The 20212-nt window shown below is 39.9% G+C and overlaps 3 protein-coding genes across 8 annotated transcripts in view; 1 reads left to right on the forward strand and 2 right to left on the reverse strand.

Annotated features, from left to right (window-relative positions):
- LOC135936231 (TBC1 domain family member 5-like) overlaps nucleotides 1–20212 on the reverse strand; it is a 32606-nt gene that overhangs the window by 1366 nt on the left and 11028 nt on the right. For 2 of the 6 annotated variants that reach the window (XM_065478976.1, XM_065478973.1), the window contains exons 1-8: nucleotides 3679–3810; nucleotides 2352–2439; nucleotides 2150–2247; nucleotides 1650–2088; nucleotides 603–742; nucleotides 447–549; nucleotides 245–390; nucleotides 3–151 (exon numbers count right to left, since the gene is read on the reverse strand). In XM_065478976.1, the coding sequence (XP_065335048.1) occupies nucleotides 3–151; nucleotides 245–390; nucleotides 447–549; nucleotides 603–742; nucleotides 1650–2088; nucleotides 2150–2247; nucleotides 2352–2405 (1129 nt within the window). In that variant the 5' untranslated portion in view covers nucleotides 2406–2439; nucleotides 3679–3810. Of the gene's footprint in view, nucleotides 1–2; nucleotides 152–244; nucleotides 391–446; nucleotides 550–602; nucleotides 743–1649; nucleotides 2089–2149; nucleotides 2248–2351; nucleotides 2440–3678; nucleotides 3811–12932; nucleotides 12944–13343; nucleotides 13480–14712; nucleotides 14810–15510; nucleotides 15635–15686; nucleotides 15853–15914; nucleotides 16181–16234; nucleotides 16358–20212 lie in introns of those variants that run through there. The other 4 variants (XM_065478975.1, XM_065478974.1, XM_065478978.1 and 1 more) reach the window with 4 other exon arrangements.
- On the forward strand, nucleotides 3038–7440 carry LOC135935763 (uncharacterized). Its single transcript, XM_065478315.1, has 4 exons — nucleotides 3038–3068; nucleotides 5021–5445; nucleotides 5493–5716; nucleotides 6924–7440. Exons 1-4 carry the CDS (start codon nucleotides 3038–3040, stop codon nucleotides 7309–7311), a joined length of 1068 nt encoding a protein of 355 aa, XP_065334387.1. The 3' UTR covers nucleotides 7312–7440.
- LOC135936234 (uncharacterized) lies at nucleotides 7412–10325 on the reverse strand. Its single transcript, XM_065478988.1, has 4 exons — nucleotides 10169–10325; nucleotides 9483–9811; nucleotides 8615–9042; nucleotides 7412–8552 (listed from the first exon to the last, which is right to left on the reverse strand). Exons 1-4 carry the CDS (start codon nucleotides 10287–10289, stop codon nucleotides 8171–8173), a joined length of 1260 nt encoding a protein of 419 aa, XP_065335060.1. The 5' UTR covers nucleotides 10290–10325; the 3' UTR covers nucleotides 7412–8170.

Here is a 20212-nt window from a genome sequence, read left to right on the forward strand (position 1 = left end):
ACATCTATTTTTGATAGCAAGCAGCATTGCTACCACGATGAAATCTACCAGCATAAATTTTCTGCCATTAAATTCTGCGAAAATTGCATCCCACAGGACAAGCAAATCTTGGAGGGGAAATTCACGGCCAAAGAGCAGACGCAACCAACGACTGTAAAATTAAAGTGCATTAAAACAGGAATATTCAATCAGAGACACTGAATGCCAAATTGAAACCGCTGTTATATTTGCGGTAAAGGCTTACATGCCAAATAAGGTCAAAGGAATATCCAGTTTCTTCAAGTGGTTAGCTAGTTCTCGATCATTGGGCACCAACAGATTGTCGTTGATGTGATTTAACTGCGCAAGCAACTCATTATCTTGCTTGTCTTCTGACTTCTTTGCTAACACCTTCAATTTTAAAAATTTAAATGGCCTTTTTCTAAGATTTGAACCAACAACTGTACCTCCTTGCAAGTTTCATAGGGAAAATGTCCAGTACTTGTTGGAGCGACGTTGCTGATTCTGTAGCTTGACTCAATTGCGCTCATAATTCGGCAGAAAAGCGTGCTGAATGGAATAGAGGGTCAATTGAGGAACAGAATATATCTCGCTTAGCTTACTATGCATCTGCCTCGAGGTTCTGGGGGTCTAAAACTTGTATGATCTCACTTGAGACAGGTGCGTGCTCCCTGGCATGCATCAAGGCTTGGTGGTCGGAATGCAGAACGAACAACAGAGGAGCCAAGATTTCATGCATACCCTAAAATTCATCGAAAAACCTATTAAGACAAAAGGGATATGAAAAATAATATATTATAAATTATCTGTAGAGGACCAAGATTTTAGCTTAAATTAATTTGAGATTTTTGGACCGAGGAAAAGGTAAGTGCCTGCACGCCTGATGAGATGCCCCGGGATCCTAAACATTTTCCCATAATTCTGAGACTGCTTCAGACTCCTGGTAAGTTTGAATCAACTTTTTAAACAGCTTTCCCAGGGTAGAAATATTTTTTTAGAATTCGTAAAATATTTCAAATTTTATCAGCTTTCCGAATTTTAAACAATTTATATCAAAATTAATAAAATTAATAAATTTTACAGCCAAACTCATACCCATAATCCTTTTTTTACTTGGAACGATTCTGTCGATCTATATATTTTTTTACTTTTTTTCACTTAACTTAACATCTTTTACAGCTGTAAGAAGATTTCAAAATTCGAGATGTGAATGACCATTACTACAAAAACCGCAAATAACAGAAAATTTTCCTTTACCATATTTTCGTCTTATTTTAAGCTCTGATGATAATAGAAAAAAAATTCGGATCAATAGGTGTGTTCTCCTTGTGAGACCTCTAATTAAAAAATAAAAAATTTGATGTATGCACTGACAAAAAATACTATAAACAATTATACTGGTTGAAATTCTAGAGGTCTTAGCCAGCCGCGCTGCGCCGCGCAAACCGACAAATTTTGGGTCACGTGGGCAGCCGCCAGCCCTGGTGAAAAAGGGACAAATTAAAAAGCGCTGGAGTAAAAAATGTCTTGCGGCCCGTAGGGCCGTTAAGCACTATTAAATTTCACGGCCACCGCCTTAAATCTCGCTGCTGGGAACTCCAGAAAATTGTATCCCATATGCGCAAATAAAATACAAAACCATAAAATACCTGTCTGTAACACATGTCAGGATTGGTTCTGGCGTAGCAAAAGAGAATGGAGACCATCTTGTCCTGAATCGACTGCTCCCTGAAGAAATCGATTCCTGGGAATGTACGGACCACGTCCTGACGTATCACAGCCTGCAACTCTTTGTTGCAGAAGAATTTGTGCCAAGTGCTGCTGTCGTCTTGGCTGAGAGGATTGTCTTCGCCAGTGAGTGGGTTTTTCGGTGTGACATGATGGATAGCGGAGAGGCGCGCATAGTGCTCCCTCTGCGCCTCCAGCACCGAGGCCCACGCATCTGGACACGGAGGCAGCAGACGCAGCATCAGCCTCCAGCTGACGCTGCGGAATCGTGACGCCCTCAAGTTTCCGAGCACGGCCCTCCGGCGTAACTCTCCCAGGTCGTCTTCGCAAGAATCGCGGCGCAGATTTCTCCATTCTCTTCTGTTCAATTAAAATTACAAACTGTACAAATTCAGATTTTAATTGAAAATTTTTAACGTACTCATATTTTTCGACTACTGCTGCATTCACAGAAATAGGATTGTTGCTGGCTCTGTGAATTTCATCTAAAGCATCTTCTCCACTTGTCACGTTTACATCCTAATGAAGAAAAAAGTTAAATTTAGATTCTATGAAATAAATTGGCACATTTAAAGAGATGTCCGTAAATTGCTTATTTTTTTCTATGAATACATCATACAAACCTCGTTCCTTTCTATTTCATTAGCCAAGTGTTCTTCAGCTATCACTGATTCCATTGGATGACACAACTTCTATGCAGGGCAAATCAATCTAGAAATAAGAAAATAAAGAATGACTTTATAAGATAACATGAAGAATCATAAAGTTGATAAAGAGAGATTAGTGAATACTTTTCCAGAGCTTAAACAAGATGGATAATACACAGTTGTGTCGCAATCTCAATACCAGATAAATCATAACTATCCTAAGAACGTAACCATATTTTATATTTATATGTTTTGTTTCGCAAAATTTATTTCGCGAAATTAAAGCATGGATCCGCTCTGCGGGGCGTTTATTTAAAATGGGTGCCTACGGCTATGAGAGGAATTTCCTCATTTCCTTTTTATGACAGAGTAGTGCTCAACAATTAGTGCAGTTCTAAACGATTTCCGCTGTTTCAAAATTCTATGCAAGGGATGCATGAAATTTTTAGGTAAGTTAAAAGCACTAACTGACGAAGCCTGGGAATCGCAACAGCAACTGGCTCTACAGTAAAAGGAGGTGACGTGGTATTTAATTTTTCCCTGAAATTTCCCTAACACCACCCACCCACCCTTCCGGAATGAGCGATGTTTATTAATTAATCTAGCAACTATAGTTCACCGAGTTTATTGTTTGTGAAATTTAGTAATAGTTTATTTCTACGATGTGCAAAAATGAAATCAGAACCGAGGAAGGTAAATTTCTGATTTTTTCGAAAATTAAATGGGTTAACAATGATTTTTCGCTTAATTTAGATCCTTCTCGTTGCAATCTATCCAATGGTGTGCAAATTTTCCGAAAAATATTACTAAATTGTGAAATATATATGTAAATCGTGGTTTCACAGTAGGGAGCCTGTGCTCGCTGCTTGATTATTAGCATGCAAACTTTCTCAACAATTTAAACGGCAACCTGGGAAATTTCCAGCTTTTTCCTCATTTTTAGATAGTTTTTCAAGTAAAGGCAAAAAGGATCTTACAGCGAGAAGCAAATGTAGATTTAAAATTGGTAAAATTGAAAGGAGAGAAAGATAACATCTTGACCCTTAATTTTCATCACCGCAATTAAAATTGGCAGGTTTTTGTCAACATAGCATTACTTTGTAACACTAGGAATAAAAGTTGCTAATTTTGGAAACATGAATTTCCTGTACTCGGGACCAATATTGATAGGTCTGTAGTAATTGACTGAGATGATTGACTTATCAAAATGTCATGTTCTTGTTCATGAGCACACTTCATTAACCATGACATTTTAAGCTATGACAGCCCCGACTCAATTAATTGTTACAAAAACGAAACTTACTCAATCTTGCCGGGTATCAAAGAGTAGCAAATTTGCGCAATTATAGCAAATAAACAGGAGTTGACGAGACAGACAGCAAAAAGAAAACACAGCAGATCACGTGTGGTTTTCGTCACGTGACCATAATATTGAAGGTGGGGGTCTGTTGCGCTCTGGTGTTGCGCTTGAATGGCAAACGCGGGACGGGAAATCTGGCGCATGAGAGAAAAATAAATACAGTAAAGTTTTACAAAAAAGTGTTCCATTTTTGAGAAAATCAGCTCAAAAGTTTGCATTTTAATCAAGCGACGAGCACAAATTGTCTCCTTACTGTAAAATCATTATAATGTAGGGAATTTTTGCTCATAAATCTCTCACCATTTGATAGATCTCGATAAGAGGGATCGAAATCAAGCAAAAAGTAAATTTATTTTTCCGATAAATTTGGCATTTGATTTGATTTCTGCACATTGTAGAAAAACGAGAAAAACTTGCACTAAATTGCAATAAACGATATGAACTACTACTTGCTACATAGTCAACAACGCAAAGTATTCTCATTGTCAGCCAGTAATGCTATGTACTTCTAATTCAATCTAAAAATTTGGAAACTCAGAATTTTGTTAGTTTGCGTCACTTCCAGGCAAGGATGACTGCAAAATGAAATTCTAGGCGTGGTATTAAGCTTTCAAGCCAACAGCAAATTAGTTGGAATTTTATATGCGTGTTCTCCATTAAAAAGCATTTCAATGAAAATATATAAACACGCATTTCCTTCCAACTCCTGAACTCTGCCTACAATCAGAGCAAAGTTTTGGCAATTTTTATCTTTTGATCTAAAAAGACACGCAATTATTACGACGCATGTAATGGAAAATTGGTGGGAAGTGAACACTTACTTTTTCAGCAATTCTGGTTTTCAAAAAAGGCAAATGTTTATGCATGATAAAAGTGATTTTGCAAGTCACTGTTTACCAATTTTCATGTAAAAGCACGGTAGCATAATTACAGCATCGAATATGTTATAAAACGATGAAGATTGAAACGCAAAAATGTATTCTGCTCTAGTCTTCTGTCTGGAGCATTCAAGATGGTGCCTTTCACAACCATTATACTAGCCGCATTTTTTGTTACATCTGGCTGGGCCCATACGATTTCCAAGAGACAAACCACTGGTAATTTTTTGTTGTTTTTTTAATAAAATTCGGAATATTTGAAAATGCAATGCCATTTTTCTATTGCAGCCTGCGCCATCAATTTGGAGACTGATCTGCCGCTGTATCAGCCACTCATGCTAAAACAGAGCTCAGCCTCAAAGGATCTGTATTCTTTCCAGTTGCCCGACAAGTCAGGAAACATTAACCTTGCTGCGAACGAGCCCTTGCGCGTTGCCTGCGCTGGCAAAAGCAACGTGATCGCAAAGCTCGGCGTTGCAGACATAAACGCAAAGTGCGCGGGCAGCAAGAGCATATAACCACGACTTCCGGTGTCACCCTGAACTCGATTGACCTGAACTGCACGGCCTTTGTGGGACACTCGGCCGTGAAGAGCACGACGGACAAATGCGAAATTGTCGGCGATTATATCATCATTAATATTGGTTTCCAACTGGCCGACGGATTTTACACCTTAATCAAAACTTGCTTCGACGAGAAGAATAGAGACGCTATTTATTCCAAATATCTAGAAACTCCGTCGATCGCCGGTCAAAATACAGCTGAGACTCGCCCTGCATTTGTCGAGGGCAGCTTCTACCCTGAATTTACCACCGACACCAAATATTCAAAGGTGTGAGAGTAAATATAATTAATTTCCACAGTAATTTACTCCTTTAGGCGACCCAAAAAACCACCTTTGGCCAAATCTTGGGCTCGTCCACACTGGGCACCACGTACATCAAAGACGTCGATTACTATCTGGCCCGCGGCCACTTGGCTGCAAGGTCCGATTTCATTTACGCCACCCAGCAACGGGCGACGTTCTGGTACGTCAACGTTGCCCCTCAATGGCAGACCCTGAACGGTGGAAATTGGAACACCCTTGAAGACAACATAAGGGCGTAAGATTGATCTAAACCGTTTCCGTGATGATATTATTCGACATAGTTTCGCATGGATTCACCAGTTGCGAAAGTCCCCAATATGTAGCGTTAGTGGTTACTTAAGATTTTATGGCACTTTCCGTTGCGATTGTAGACTAATTTTTGCTGAAGTGCACTCTCCACTTCAAATGATTTTTGCATGTATGTAATGAAAACAAAATTCAGACCAGCAAATCATCGTAGTAACGTTGAGAAAGATTTTTTTATTTTACTTAAAATGGTTTTTCCCCGTTTCTACACAGATTAGCTGAACCAATATTTGTTTTCAGCACATTATAGGAAATAATTTAAAGGACTGAACGCAAAGCAAAACAAGGATTGAGTGATAATCACAACGGGCGAGTGCCTTAATATCGGAAGTATACGGTTGACGTTGTCAATTGGAAGCTTCAAAACACTATTAGGGTTTTCGCAACTGGTGGAAACTGAAAACTGGCTCGACTGAAAAAGTTGAAAAATATCAACTCATAGCTTTTAAAAATTGAAATGATTTTATAAATCCTAAAATCGATGGGAGATTCCAGATTAAAAGTTGACTATGGGGGAAATTTAAAATCATAAATTTATTTCGTTTAAATTAAACACCCTGTTCGTAGCTATTTTATATTTATTTACTGCTTCTTAATTTTAAAAACCAGAATAAAACCCTCTTGTTGCGTATTAGAGGAATTATTTCACTTAAATTATTATAAATAAAAAATATGCAAGTTTGGGCTTGCGTTTTTTCGGAGGGTAAATTTGTGATTGCAGGGAGGCGAGTTTCACGAGATCGCGTAATTTTTTCTCAATTTGATCGTGCTAGTCTACCGTTTTCCACTACAAGAGGTGATTCAAAATCACTCATAAGGTGTGAAATATTTTACAAAAAATGTTTAACAGGCTGATTTTTCCTTGTTTCCATTTCCAAATGATATATTTTTGTTGTTTCGTTGTTTCTTTTTGGATGAAGGGGTGTAAGAGAAAATTTAATATGCTGATTCGCAGTAGAAACAAAGTTTTAATCTTAGCCAAGTATTGTTTATAAGACCAGAGCGTCTGAAACATTTTAGCTCTTTCCAAAATTTATTTTTATAGCCACCTATATCATTGGAGTCCCCCGCAGATAAAAATTTCTTAAGTTAAATTCGTGTAATTTTCAGTCTATTTTAAGCTTGTGAAATTTCAGATTTGTGGTCCGCTATGGACGGGATATAGTGGTCTACGTTGGCACCCATGGCATCGCAACCCTTCCTGACGCGAATGGACAGCAGAAAAATCTGTACCTGCACTTCGACCCTACCGGCGCGACAACCCCCAAAATTAAAGTGCCGGAGGTTTTCTGGAAGGTGCTTTATGACAGTTCGTCGAAGAGGGCAATCGTTTTTGTGGGCTACAACAACCCGTACAAGACCTCCTACACGAAGCTCTGCACTGACGTGTGTAATCAGGTTGCATGGCTCACCTGGCAACCTACAAACCAAAAGCTTGGCTTTGCATACTGCTGCGGCTTAAATGACATCAGGAAAAACGTACCCAGCATTCCACCCCTGGACGTTACTGGTCTTCTTTTCTAAAAAAATAACCTTTTTGATGTTGCTCTAATTATTGATGAAAAATTATAAATAAAACAATTTAGGAGGGGAATTACTCATAATTGATGAAAACGCATATGTATGAATTTATAAGAAAACGTATAAACAATTTTTGTTTAGCAAACACAGTTTGAAAGTAACATTGTTCATTTGAAAATAATCATGCACAAAGCAAGATTATATCAGCTGTTCATATACAAACGAAAGATTAAAAAAATTTAAATGCACAAATAATACGTTCATAATGGAATTAAATAACGAGCAAAAGTGAATTTCAACATTTGTCAGTGCCTTACTGACGTTAAATTAATTAACAATAATAATAATATTTTTTCATGATATTTTGGACGATTTGTGTTTTTGGATCATGCTGAGAATAACTAGCTAGATAAACACATCCTTTTCTTTAAAATACAAACGCTATATAAAAACGACCAGCAGGGAGAACCCTTCTCAATCTTTGACGCTGCGGCGGCCACATGGTTCTACAATTAGTCAATTATATTCCATCGCATATCTATTAATAGTGCAAAATAGGTTAGGACATAATATGAATGCTCTTGTTACTAACTAATGAAAGAATTTTTATTGAATAATATTTTCCTATATTAAACTATAAAAAACAATTTATTAATTTTCATGCGAGTATATTTCTCCACAAGTGAGTTAACTTCATTTCATTAGCCTTTGTTTTAATTATAAAATAATGACGATGAAAAACGTTTAACAATGTAATGAGCCCAGAAACCACAGACCTTTGAAAAACTCAAAACATAAATATTGAGGTTATGTTGAGGCTTCGGTAACCATGTAGTGGTTAACCATTATCTAAGTTTAGATTTCATACAAGAAGGCCAGTGATTTTGAGTTTTGGAACATTTGGCACAGCCCGGCTGAGGTCAGTCACTGCACAGCAATATCCAAATCCAAGCTTTTGGTTCTTTGGCTGCCAGGTCAGCCAATCAATTTGGTCACAAATGTCCTCGCAGACAGTTTCCAAATCTTCTTTGTAGGGGTTGTTTACCCCAACGAAGGCAACGCCCTTGCCAGTAGAAGGCTCCAGGATGACTTTCCAAAAGATTGCTGGCACTTTGAGCTTAGCTGCTGAGCCGTCAACAGATAGGTAGAGAGGCTGTTCCTTGCCCTGCGCATCAGGCAAGGTGGCTATTCCGTGGGTGCCGGTGTACACGACTAACTCGTGCCCACCATTGCGCGACGCGAATCTGGGAAAAGCATAAAATAAATAATCACGGTCTTTGCGGGACATAGGAATGAGAAGCACTACTTTCTGACGTTGTCCTCCAGAGTGTTCCAGTTGCCCCCGTTGAAGGTTTGCCACTGCGGCGCGACATTGACATACCAGAAAGTGGCCCTTTGATGCGATGAATAGACAAAGTCCGCCCTGGCCGCCAGGTGACCTCTTGCCAGGTAGTAGTCTCCCTCGCCTATGTACTTGTTGGCAAGTTCCTCGGAGCCCAAGATATGAGCCAGTGTTGCCCTTTGCCCCTCCTTCACGTACTTGCTATTGACGTTCAAGTTGGGGTAAAAAGGGCCCTCAACAAACTGCGGCCGCTGCTCGCCACTCTGAGCCCCGCCGATGGACGGGGTCATCGTAAATTTTGCGTAGATAGCATCTTCGTTTTTTGGGTCAAAGCAGGTTTTCAGCACGGGGATGAGTGTGCCGTTGGGCAGGTCAAAACCAATATCAATTACCTGCAATCATTTAATTTTTATTCTTATGAAACCAATGCCTACGAAATAAAATAAAATTCATTTTTAACGGTTGATTTGGTCATAGTAACAAAAATTAATGCGATTTTAAGACAATTTTAAAAAAGCTTAATATTAAGAGGTCTCATCCGCTATAGATTTAAGGCGGCGGGACCGGCTTAGCCGTATTTTTTACCCAGCGGCTGGCGCGGCTGACAATATGTTAAACGTGAAGTTTGATAGTGCTTAACGGTCCGAAGGGCCGCAAGATATTTTTTCTCCTGCACTTTTTTAATTTTTGACCCTTTTTCACCGGCAGCTGGCGCGGCGCAACACAGCTGGCTGAGACCTCTACTTACATTGCACAGATCTGTGCAATATTTCGAAATATTAAAATGTATTGTACTTGTAAACAATTTTAGAGAGGAAATCAATTAATATACCTGATAATTTCCAGGTACTTCACACTTTTCTCTTTCATTTTTGCGTGCCGAGTGCTGAATCAAACTGGTGCAGTCTAGTTCTTTCATTGGAAGGCGTTTATCAGGCGACACATTGAGATCCGAGCCGCTTCCGCAAGAAACGGCCGACTCTTTGGTGCCCAGTTTGGCCAGTTTGTTTTCCTTGCCAGGGCAAGAAAGTATGATTACTTGGCCTGGCTGAAGTTGAAGCGTTCCCTTAGTATCAGGCATCACCAGGCGACCACTGGTGCTCAGCACCAGAGGCTGGTTTCTCGGGAAGTCTTTTTTCAGGTTAATGGCACACGTTTGCCCTAGTTTGTGAAAAAATAGTTCAATAATTACAAGAAGTAGCGAGTCGTATAAATATTTGGTATTTTATGGCAGTATTAATAAAATTCTGAGTCAGCGTTGTTATGGGTTTCTTTTTATGCGGTTTAATAAAAAATTAACTTGCTGATTCTATCTACAGTTTGCCCTGATTATTATTTCTAGCTTTAAAGTTGCGTATTATCAAGATCATTTATCAATAATTCTTTAAAAAAAATAAAAAATAGTGCAGTAAATATCTCAAAAAATATACCGCTTTAGTTATAAACAGTAATGTTATCGTTGCCTCCTGTTTACTAATTCTTAGGCGATGACTTAGACAAAATGGTAAAATCTGATACCTGAGGAATAACTGTTGCCAATAGGTTTGGCGTTCGCATTGATTGGCTTGCGAACGCCAGCGTCCCTCGCAATTACTCCGCATCCAAACACAAGCACAACCAGCACCGCCGTCAACCTCATGCTCGATCGCCACTAAATGAGCTAAATATTAAGGCCGTTCAACGGCGACGGAGAGATGTGTTGTGATGTGGGAGCTAGAGGCGCATGACTGCAGCGCGAGTGACGTGGACCTATACTGTATTAGTAGTATTTATACACTGAATGTACCGTCAAGAGGCTGCGAGGCAGGTGATTGAACTGTTTGACAGCAGAGAACTCTTTTAATTAGCGTTTTGCTTCTTTCAGTTAGAAAATTTTTGTTTAAAATAAAAATTCATAAGGTCTTTTTAGAAAAAGTTTAATTTGTACGAAAATAATGTCTTTGTGCCCAGTGCTTATCATGACAATGAAATGCACGCAGTTCATTGAGTCGTTTCATCTATAAATTACAAAATCTCATTTAGTTAAGTACATACAGCTATGAGCAAAAATTTCTAATTAAAAACGTTCAGCAGATTTTCTGGTACTCATGGATTAGCGCACAAGACCGACTTAACAAACTTTCGTGCTTAAATCAGACAAGTTTTCAGGACATAAATAATTCTCAAAACAATTTGGTACAAAAATGGCGGTTCACATACAATAATTCATCTTGTTTTCACGCACTTAAAATATATGCTTAACACATTTTGATTCATAGCATAACATAATTGGTGACGATTTCAACCCCTCACAAAAATATCAGAAAGTCGCAATAATCAACTCTTGTTTTGACTGTTTACGGGTTGTTCATGAGGTTGAAAATCGCATTAAAATGGTAATAAATCTCACCTCAGGAGTTTTGATCATGAGCAAACTACTCAGTAAAGAAAAATGTATTCAAAAATGATAAATTCGCGTGTCGTAATAGTATTAATACTTACAATATTGATATTGCTTTTGTCAGCTTCAAATTGCTTAAGTAGCAGGTCCACGAGTGAGCACAAGTACAATTAAGTAAGCATTAGGAGATTATGGGCTTCAAATCGCCGTGTTCCGGATGGAACGTATAGCCATGCACATTTTTTATGTGTCTTTTGAGATGGCTTACCCTGCTGAGCACGTTTTTGCAAATCGGACAGGTTGACTTTCCAAAATGAATGGACAAGTGGCGTTGGCAGGCTTTTCTGTCGCGGAATTCGCGGCCGCAGAGGTTGCACGTGCACGAACCTGTAGGGTCGGGCGTAATCATTTGCGACGTTGGCACTTTGACTGTAAAAAGACAAGGAAGGTTTTAACTTGGTTTACTGGAGTGAGAAAATTAGATAAAACCCCTTAAAATATTGAATTGTTAAAACTACTTCAACGCTATTAATAAAAATAAATAAACCCATTCCATTTATTTGTATATTTGCATCTCGCAAGCGGCACTACTTATTTGTGTATAGCACTCAAAACCTTGGTCTTTGAACTGGAAATTATAATTTTAGACCGTTTGTTATTATCTTTCGCACTGCTGATTAGAGTTTCAAGCTTTTTTTTTGGGTTCCTTTCCTGAGTTTTCTTTGGCACAGGGTTATGTGCGAGTCGAATGTGTCGCATGAGATGCGATCTTTTGCTAAGGCAGCGGAAACATATGGGACAGGTGGTGCTGCCCTCGTGCATGGCCAGGTGATCCCAGCAAGATCTGTAAGAGGAAAAGACACGCTGGCAGGTACTGCATTCGAAGAGGCCGTTGTCGTTCCACACTACTTTCGATTTTCCTGCAACGTGAAAATCAGCTTGACTGTCAAACGGTTTCGGTCCTTGCGCCTCTGATCATAATTTGGATGTGAAGATGTAAAGTAAGTTGCCTTGCTGACCCTCACCACTCACCGCAAAGCCACCTTGTGATAAAAAAACGTGTTTGTAAACATCACGGCTTAAAAAACCAAACGTGTTGTGCGGTTTAGCTTGTGGGCTCTTCTCTTCCGTTCTAATCTAACCATCCACCATTAATTTTCCACACAGAGTATAGCAATTTCAGTTTCTTTCTGTCTGCTTTCTTTTTTTGCGTTGAAATATATTTCTGGAAAGGCATTTTGCCTAAAATCCTTTTTGAATAGGACAGCCATCAGAAAGTTAAATGAGAATTTTTCCTTTCATAAATTCACATTTTAGAAAAAGCAGAATTTGTTTTTCTTTGACGTTAGCTTTTAAAACAATTTTTGAGCTGGTGATTGTTTTAGGGAATGACGGGGTTTGCAAGATTTCTTCACTCGATTTTACTCAGAAATGAGTTTTCAACAATCGCTGATTCAGAATTCTCTGCAGGTTAAGAATTTTTTTGAGGTTAAGTACTGCTGATCCAAGGCCTGCGGGGCCGAAACAGTTGTACAATACGAGAACGTTGTTATTTAATTTTCACTATTTAGCTAACCGTCCAGAATTATAATTTTCCATACAGAGCAGAAACATTCAGTTTTTCTTAAATTAAAAGTTTTCACTATGAAACTTTTCAATTGTATAATTTAAGTCGATTAGATAAGTTCAGCTCCTCAATTTGACACTGAATTCCGAATCAGTCGCATCATCACATCGATGTAATGAGCACAATTCTCCTTTATAACATTAACAAAAATAACCAAACAGATATTTTGATGATATGAGATTTAGCAACACACAAATAAAATTAGGGAATGAAGTATTTTCAAAAAACAATTTTTGTTTTTATTGAAACGATAATAACCTTTTAAATGCACATAATCAATTTTGCCACTCGTCGTTTTGAAACAAGAATATTGCTCTGGCGACTTTGACACGCGCGGTTGCTCACCAACAGTCAGTAATAAAAATAATTATTTACCAAGTAAGCCTATTTCGTAATTCTATTCTTGAAGAACCCCCAGTGGACTTAAATTTAATTACGCGACCCTTCGTTTCGCTGGACAGTTTCCAGCCGTTGTCATCGGATGTAAACAAAATGAAGCACAAAAAGAAGAGACGACCAAACGGAAATAATTTTTTGATCCTTCGCTGGGTAAATTTCCAGTTCATGCTTTCGTTCACATAGGCATATTGTGGACGTTCTTCATGTGCCGCTTGAGGTGCGACTTGTGGCTGAGTTTGCGCGCGCAAATCGGACACGTCGTTTCCCCCGTGTGCACGTAAAAGTGTCTGAGGCACGAGTTGCGCAGGGTGAATTCGTGGCCGCAGGCACTGCACACGTACGCGCCGTCCCTGTAAATGACCTCGAGCTCAGCCGTCGAGTTTATCATTTCGGCTTTTTTATTGTAATTTCGGCCCACGCCACCTGCAAACACACAAAATAATGCCATCGTTCAGTGCAAAAGTTACGTGGGGGGTTTTTATGTAGAATTTAGTACATAATTAGATATCATGTGGATGCGCTGATGAGACTGACTTTGCCCTCTCTGAGGACGGGCAGTGGTGCGCCTGAGTGAGTGTTATAGGGCTGTTTGTACAGAGGGACGCTTTGCTTCCAAGTGTGCCATAGTTGCGTGCAAAGAAAAACCTCAACCAATTCAGAGGGTGGCAAAAATCAATGCTCTGCGTGTCGGGTGTCCAATGAAGGATTCGTTTTATTTTACAATCCTATTATTTACAGTTTGGCATTTTAGCATAACCAAGGAACTTTCTCATGACATTGAGATTCAAATAATTATGCATTTTACTATTATAGTTACTTCACAAAGTGTACAGTGATTCAGGCCCCTGCAGCGAGTGTCCGTTATGCAACATGTGCGTCACGCGGGTAGAGCGGGTTGCATAGCAGCGAAATGGAAGGCAGGTTTCATAATGAAAAATATTTTCAATTTTACATAAAATGTGAACTTGAATATCATCTGCGATGATACACGTTATGTTGCTCAGGCTATCGTTACTTTACAAAATATAAATAATTTAATGTCATTTCAAACTGTGTGGTGATTTCTAAGCCGCCCACTTGTTTTGAATCTAAATGATAATTATTGCGAATAATAATTGTGTAGCAGGACTAAAACAAGTAGCGTTCGATTGAAATTCAAAATATACACCATCACACATTTGCAAAATAGGCTTTCGGCCAAAATTGAACCGGTTCGATGGACAAATAAAGAAAAAACAATCACACACGGCAACTACTCGGCTAGCTGATTTGGTGGACCGTTTTTAGGTGTCGTTTCAAGCTTTGCTGGTTGCTGAGGGTGCTGGCGCAGAGGGGACAGGTGGTCAGACCAAGGTGCACGCTCATGTGCTTTTGCCGCGTCTGCTGCGTGCGGAAGAGCTTTCCGCACACGCCGCACCAGAGGCTGCCGGCGTCCAACTGGCCTGCAAAGTTCACAGGATCAGGTTGTGCTTGAGCTGCATGTGGCGCTTTAGCACCGACTCGCGGCTGTAGACGCGGCCGCAAACGCTGCACCGCGTCTTACCCAGGTGCAGCGCGAAGTGGCGCACGCAGTTGGGCTTGTTCGAGAACGACTTTTGACACACGCTGCACTCGAAGCGCCCGGCCCGCACCACACATTGCGGCTGATTCACCGAGCCACCCCCCACCAGCACAAACTCCCCGAACGCGTCCAACTCTTCCTCGTCCTCGAGCACTTCATCATCATCATCGATCATAACTAATTCCGGCATGCCTGCGAACAGAGCCGACACACAAATGGTCATTTTCTCCACGTTCCTTGCTCCGCCAGCTTTTTGAGCCAAGCACACTGAAATTCTCGGCCAAGCTAGTTAGGAATCACACAGCTAATTACGAAGGCATGCCGATTCCATAGTCTAGATACTTTCCGAGGGATTGCCACTCAATACTTCACCCTCTAAAAATCACAGGCGTATATTGACCACCGGTAAAAAATAACGCTGCCATTGCCATGTGCGTTTATGATCGTGTGAAAATTAGACAATGCTAAGAAGTGTCAACTTTCTACTGAGGAAAAACCAGTTTCATAATTGAATAGAGGTCACATTTTGTTCGATTTTGTGCACGATTTTCGATTGTCTTTTAAGGTGTGAGTTTCGACCGAACGTGTTTATGCATATAGGATAGATATTATATGTTTCTGTTCACGTGACGGTCACACATCAGTTGCAGCCAGTGCACTGGTATTTGTCGTCCGCAAGTTGAAGGGTCATCAAAGGCCATTTATGTATTTCAAATTTCTTAAAGATATTATGCCCTAACACTTTTTTGGCTACATTTTCTACATCAGGCTGCAATTCGGCTGATTTCAAATCCTCAAATTCTGCAATTAAAAATACCTGCTGTCAAAGATGCTCTGTTCTGTTATTATGCTCTATCTACTCAAACAGGAGAAGTGAATATCGTACTCCTTACTTTCAGAGGGTTTCGTGTTCAATTTTTGCGATTGGTTTGCACAGTGTGAGCCATCGGCCGATCCACTTATCAACTGCTCTTTCGCTTGGCACCACTGCTAAGTTTTTGCAGCCCAAGACAGTCTCTAAGAAAAAATGTGTGAATTGCGGGAAAATTAATTTTTTGCCGGCACCTACGTTTTACTAACTGGTACAATCCGAGGGATTTAAACGGAATTTTGTTCTTCCTCAAACCGTCCCTGGAGTATTTGCTGCCATAGTCTTGCGTCATAACTGCTTTCATGACCTCAAAAACTGCCGCTCTTTCGTCGCAGTCATCGAGTTTTCGGCTCAGGGCATTATGCTAATTGGATTGTTAAACAATTTACGCATTTTGAACTGATAGACCAGAGTGAGGTAACTCACGATTGTGACTACAAAGTCTTCATTGTCTAGTTTCATTTCAAAGGCATCCTTTTCGGCATCGTTGTTGATAGGAAAAAATTCAGATAGAAGACTCTCTTCTGACTTCTCAGGTGTGAATACGACTTTTGGACTGGGAGAGATTTCGACTGTCTCCGATGCGTTTGCTTGTTTTTTAAATGAGCGGTTCAAATGCGACAGCGCTCGCAGCATGTCTTTCTGTCTGTTCTCAATTCTAACCAACCGCTTCAAAATCTCAGCCTGACATTCTGAAAACAACCAGAAATTAGGCTCCAGCTTATTAAAATTATGGAAATTGAAACCTTCTCCTTCCGATCCTGCCATATTTGGTACGCTGAAGTAATCAACGATCTCACATATTTCTCCCTCATCCAAGGCAATTTCATTGTTAGATAATTGCATTTGCATTTGCTTTACTCTTGTATCTGCAAAGCAATAAATATAAATATCGCATTACATTCACTATATATTCAGTTTACGATTATTTAGAATGCCGCAAGGGCAACTAATGGTCATGCATTGATTGAATGTCTATTTTGTTAGTCTATTGAAAATTTTATTTTCACAGTCACTCATTATAATACACATGGAATGGTTCACCCATCGCAAGCACTATATGCTAATTTTTACACTTCGATCTCATTTTCCGACAGATTTAGCGAATTAACAATTTGCTAATTATCCGGATATTTTATTTTCATTAAATAGATTAATTTTTCAGTGTAGATCAGACGGAGAGCAAGTTAACAGAAATCAATAGAGCTGCATTTTGTGCGAGTTTTTCAAGTGCCGGTTGAGATGCGACTTGAAAGTGAAACAGCGCGCGCAAATGGGGCACGTCGTTTGGCCCATATGCATGAGGAAGTGCTGAAAGCATGACGATTTGTTTAAGAACGAGCGTCCACACGCACTACACACGTAGCGGCCGCCTCGCTCAAGCACTTGCAACTGGCCCGCAGAAACACCTGTAAAAATAAGGGCACAAAACTTATGCTTCTGTATGTGTCGTTTTGCAAACTCGATTGCCGCTAAATTAGCATGAAGAAATAACTACACAACGGTCATTCACAATGCTAATGAAATGTGTGATTTTCCGTAGGAACTTAAGGCTTCAATATTGTGACGTTTCTCTTTTAAACTTGAAGTGCACGTCGTCAAAAAGCAGACTTCTTCAACCAGGCTCTTTACATTCAAAAGTTCAGCCCTGGAAACCTCTTGGAGGTTATAATTTCTATAGCGACGCTAATGCATGCCTACTTACAATAAGTAATTCAGATCATCGTTATTTAAAACATAAAAATGAACCAAGTCTTGATAGTCATCTTAAAATTCAGTTGCCTAGTTTAAAAAAAAATATTTAAAAAGCACAAAATCCTGCACTCGAAAGGATTTGCCCGTGTAATGGTTCATAAATTTAGCATGGGAAATTTGCTTCTCTTCTTTAGAATCGGCACATTTGAGGCATGAACGGTTCGCATGTGGTTGCGGAGGTGCGAAACAGTGCTCTGCACCCGACAGCAAATTGGGCAGGTGGTTTTGCCCTCGTGCTTAGGCTGGTGTTCCGCGAGCGCGTGTTTAGTTCGGTAAGTCCGTTCGCAATAATTGCAAGGGTAGGTCAAAGGTTCCTGGCCCGCTTGTTCCACTATTACGTGTTGCACCCCTGCAATCAGCACAAAAAGTTCGCTCAGAATTCTGTGGGCGTCCAGCACTAACCAAGCATTCATTCTAGGCATCGGAAAGCAGCATTATTTGAAGAGATGCAACCGTGAAATTTCTCTACGCAACAATCACAAGAGTTTCATTCTTTGTGACTGTCAAAATACTCTCTACAAGATTCCTGACCTTAAAACCATACGAGCACAATAGAAAGATTAGCTGGATGCGAGTTGGACTAGAAATGGGCATCAATTATTCAGCAAACCGAAAATTAGCGCGCTTAAATGGTTCGCGTTAGTTGAAATCGAAATTGTTAGCTTGTGTCCGCAAAAATATTTTTCGATAAATATCCCAAGCATCGCGAGTGTTGTTTTTTTTATAGATGATTACTCTCACTATCATTCAAAATACGTCAAGTTATTAATATGTATTTGTCAAATCAAGTTTCATTTTACTTCCGTGTTTAGCATAATTATTCACATTTAATTAAAAAAATAAACACATAATATATGTTTATATATTGTAGCTTGAGACCTCAGAACTCATTTTCTAAAGAATTATTAAATAAACAGACAGAATTTGATACTCAGGGTTGAGATCTACTTGGCAACGGCAAATATTAAAGAATGTTTCAATACAAACTCAATGTTTTATTACATGTAAGTGGTAACAAGTAATGCGTCAATTACAGAGAATTTACATTAATCAGTCGAAGGTATTTAGCTTTTAAATTTTCTGTTTCAAGAAAATGAAAAAAACATTTTAATACAGCATTTTCCACTCGCTAACAAAAAATAGGCATCAACTAAACCAGCAACGTAATAAGAGCATTTTGTTTCTTGAACAGTCTGAATGAATTCAAATTAAAGAAAATGATCGTTGCTTCAAGAATTCATTGACAGTTATAAGACATCAGTCATTTTGCCATTGCCAATTTCTAGTACGGTACGAGCTATAAATTTTACAATTAATATTTCAGGCTCAGAGCAAAATTATATTTTGGCAAAATATTGAAGCCCGGCTCAAAAAGCTGTGCACATTTTCATTAGAACTCCATCTCTCTTCAGTTGGAGGCTTAGACATTCAAATCAGAGAATATATTTAATCCCAAAAATCTGCTATAATTATTGGATAAAATTCAGTTCAATTAACAAGAAAAATTTTGTTTCAGAATCCAATGAAGGAGAACTAATTGAACTACTTGGAATAGTTTGGCTGCGTTATTTTGATTGAATTAAACTTGATTTTTGGCTACACTTCAAACTCTCCTCGTCTCGCATCAACTAGTGAAACGAACCGATCTGGTGTTTATCCTGTCCATGTCAATAACTAGCTCGGATCCTAAACGGAAAGCGAGAATCGGAAAAGCAAAATCGCCCGTTGAGCTCTCTGGCCTACGATCCACTATTGAAATCGGCGTGCGCAAACTGTTCGGCCTTTGTGTCAGGCTCTGCGGGCTCGGCCGGCTCCCCGGCGGCAGGCTTGGGCTTTCGTATTCGTTTGTACTCGACCACCTGATTGTGTGCCGCCCGCATGTGTGCCCTGAGGTGCGCCTCGGTGCAGAAGACGCCGCTGCACAGGGGGCACGTGGTCTTGCCGAGGTGCACCGCGAAGTGCTCGACGCACGCACGCCGCGTCGCGTAACTGCGTCCGCACGCGCTGCACTCAAACCTAGAGTCGGGCCGCTCGACGGCGTACAGGGCCTTGTGCGACACCGACGGGCCCGTCTGGCCCTGCGGCGCCGGGGGCGGCGCCGTGCTCGCGGCCGGCGGTGCCGTGCTCGCCGCCACTGGCGTCGGCAACAAAGAAAATTCCGCCGCCGCCAAATCTGCAAAAAGAAATAACGTGTGCGGGAGTGCGGCTCATATGAATCTCAATTCGACTGTGGTTTGGACAAAAACACACTTTGTTTTGCAATTTTTCTGCTTGTATTTTCCTTCTCTCTGCATAATATATATATGTGTGTGGGGGTGTTCATTTTCTTTTTTTTTCGTTAACTCTCACAAGTGACGCAGCACATACACACACACACCCCGTGATAACAATTAGTATAAGGCTACTTGCTAACTTCGGCCGTTTTGACGGCTCTCAACAAGGACTGATTTCTTTCTAATATAGAACAGTTTTCAACTGGTCTCACCTTCACACGCTAACACAGGGCGTTGGACTGGCTTTTAGGAAGTCTTATCTGGCCAAAAATATAAAATGCCAATCGCTAGTGACTAACAAAACACATGGTTCCAATCAGATAGGAAGAGCGTTCGATAGTTTAAAAAATTACAAGTCTTATCAAAATTTCAATTTCGTATCGATCAAAAAGCGATCGCCATTCAATTGAAATCTACTCTCAACAATAAAAAGGTGACCAATTACGTGAAGAAGCAAGCCGGTGTCCAACCCCTTCTCTGTATGGGTCCTTATTCTCAAAATGGATCGACTTCTGACAATTACATTTCTCACGATTTTCGCCCTTCGGCAGCTCTAACTTAACATGATACACAGGAAGATGGCGTATTTACAAAAGAAGACCATATCATGTGTGTTTATTTCGAAGCCCGCGACCAGCAGAGTAATTAATAATATGTATTACTTTGAAAGAAATTCGTATTTGTAAGCAACAAAAG

Source organism: Cloeon dipterum, chromosome 2 (genome assembly GCF_949628265.1).
Source record: "Cloeon dipterum chromosome 2, ieCloDipt1.1, whole genome shotgun sequence".
Lineage (NCBI taxonomy): Eukaryota > Metazoa > Arthropoda > Insecta > Ephemeroptera > Baetidae > Cloeon > Cloeon dipterum.

Bases quoted from the DNA above. Each gene is read 5' to 3' on its own strand.
- LOC135935763 (XM_065478315.1), top strand. From the start codon at position 3,038: ATGTGCAAAAATGAAATCAGAACCGAGGAAG. The intron at 5,446-5,492 runs GTGTGAGAGTAA...TTACTCCTTTAG, and splicing joins CCGACACCAAATATTCAAAG to GCGACCCAAAAAACCACCTT. The intron at 5,717-6,923 runs GTAAGATTGATC...GTGAAATTTCAG, and splicing joins CTTGAAGACAACATAAGGGC to ATTTGTGGTCCGCTATGGAC.
- LOC135936234 (XM_065478988.1), bottom strand. From the start codon at position 10,289: ATGAGGTTGACGGCGGTGCTGGTTGTGCTTGTGTTTGGATGCGGAGTA. The intron at 9,043-9,482 runs GTATATTAATTG...AAATGATTGCAG, and splicing joins AAGTACCTGGAAATTATCAG to GTAATTGATATTGGTTTTGA. The intron at 8,553-8,614 runs GTAGTGCTTCTC...TGCTTTTCCCAG, and splicing joins CTGGAGGACAACGTCAGAAA to ATTCGCGTCGCGCAATGGTG.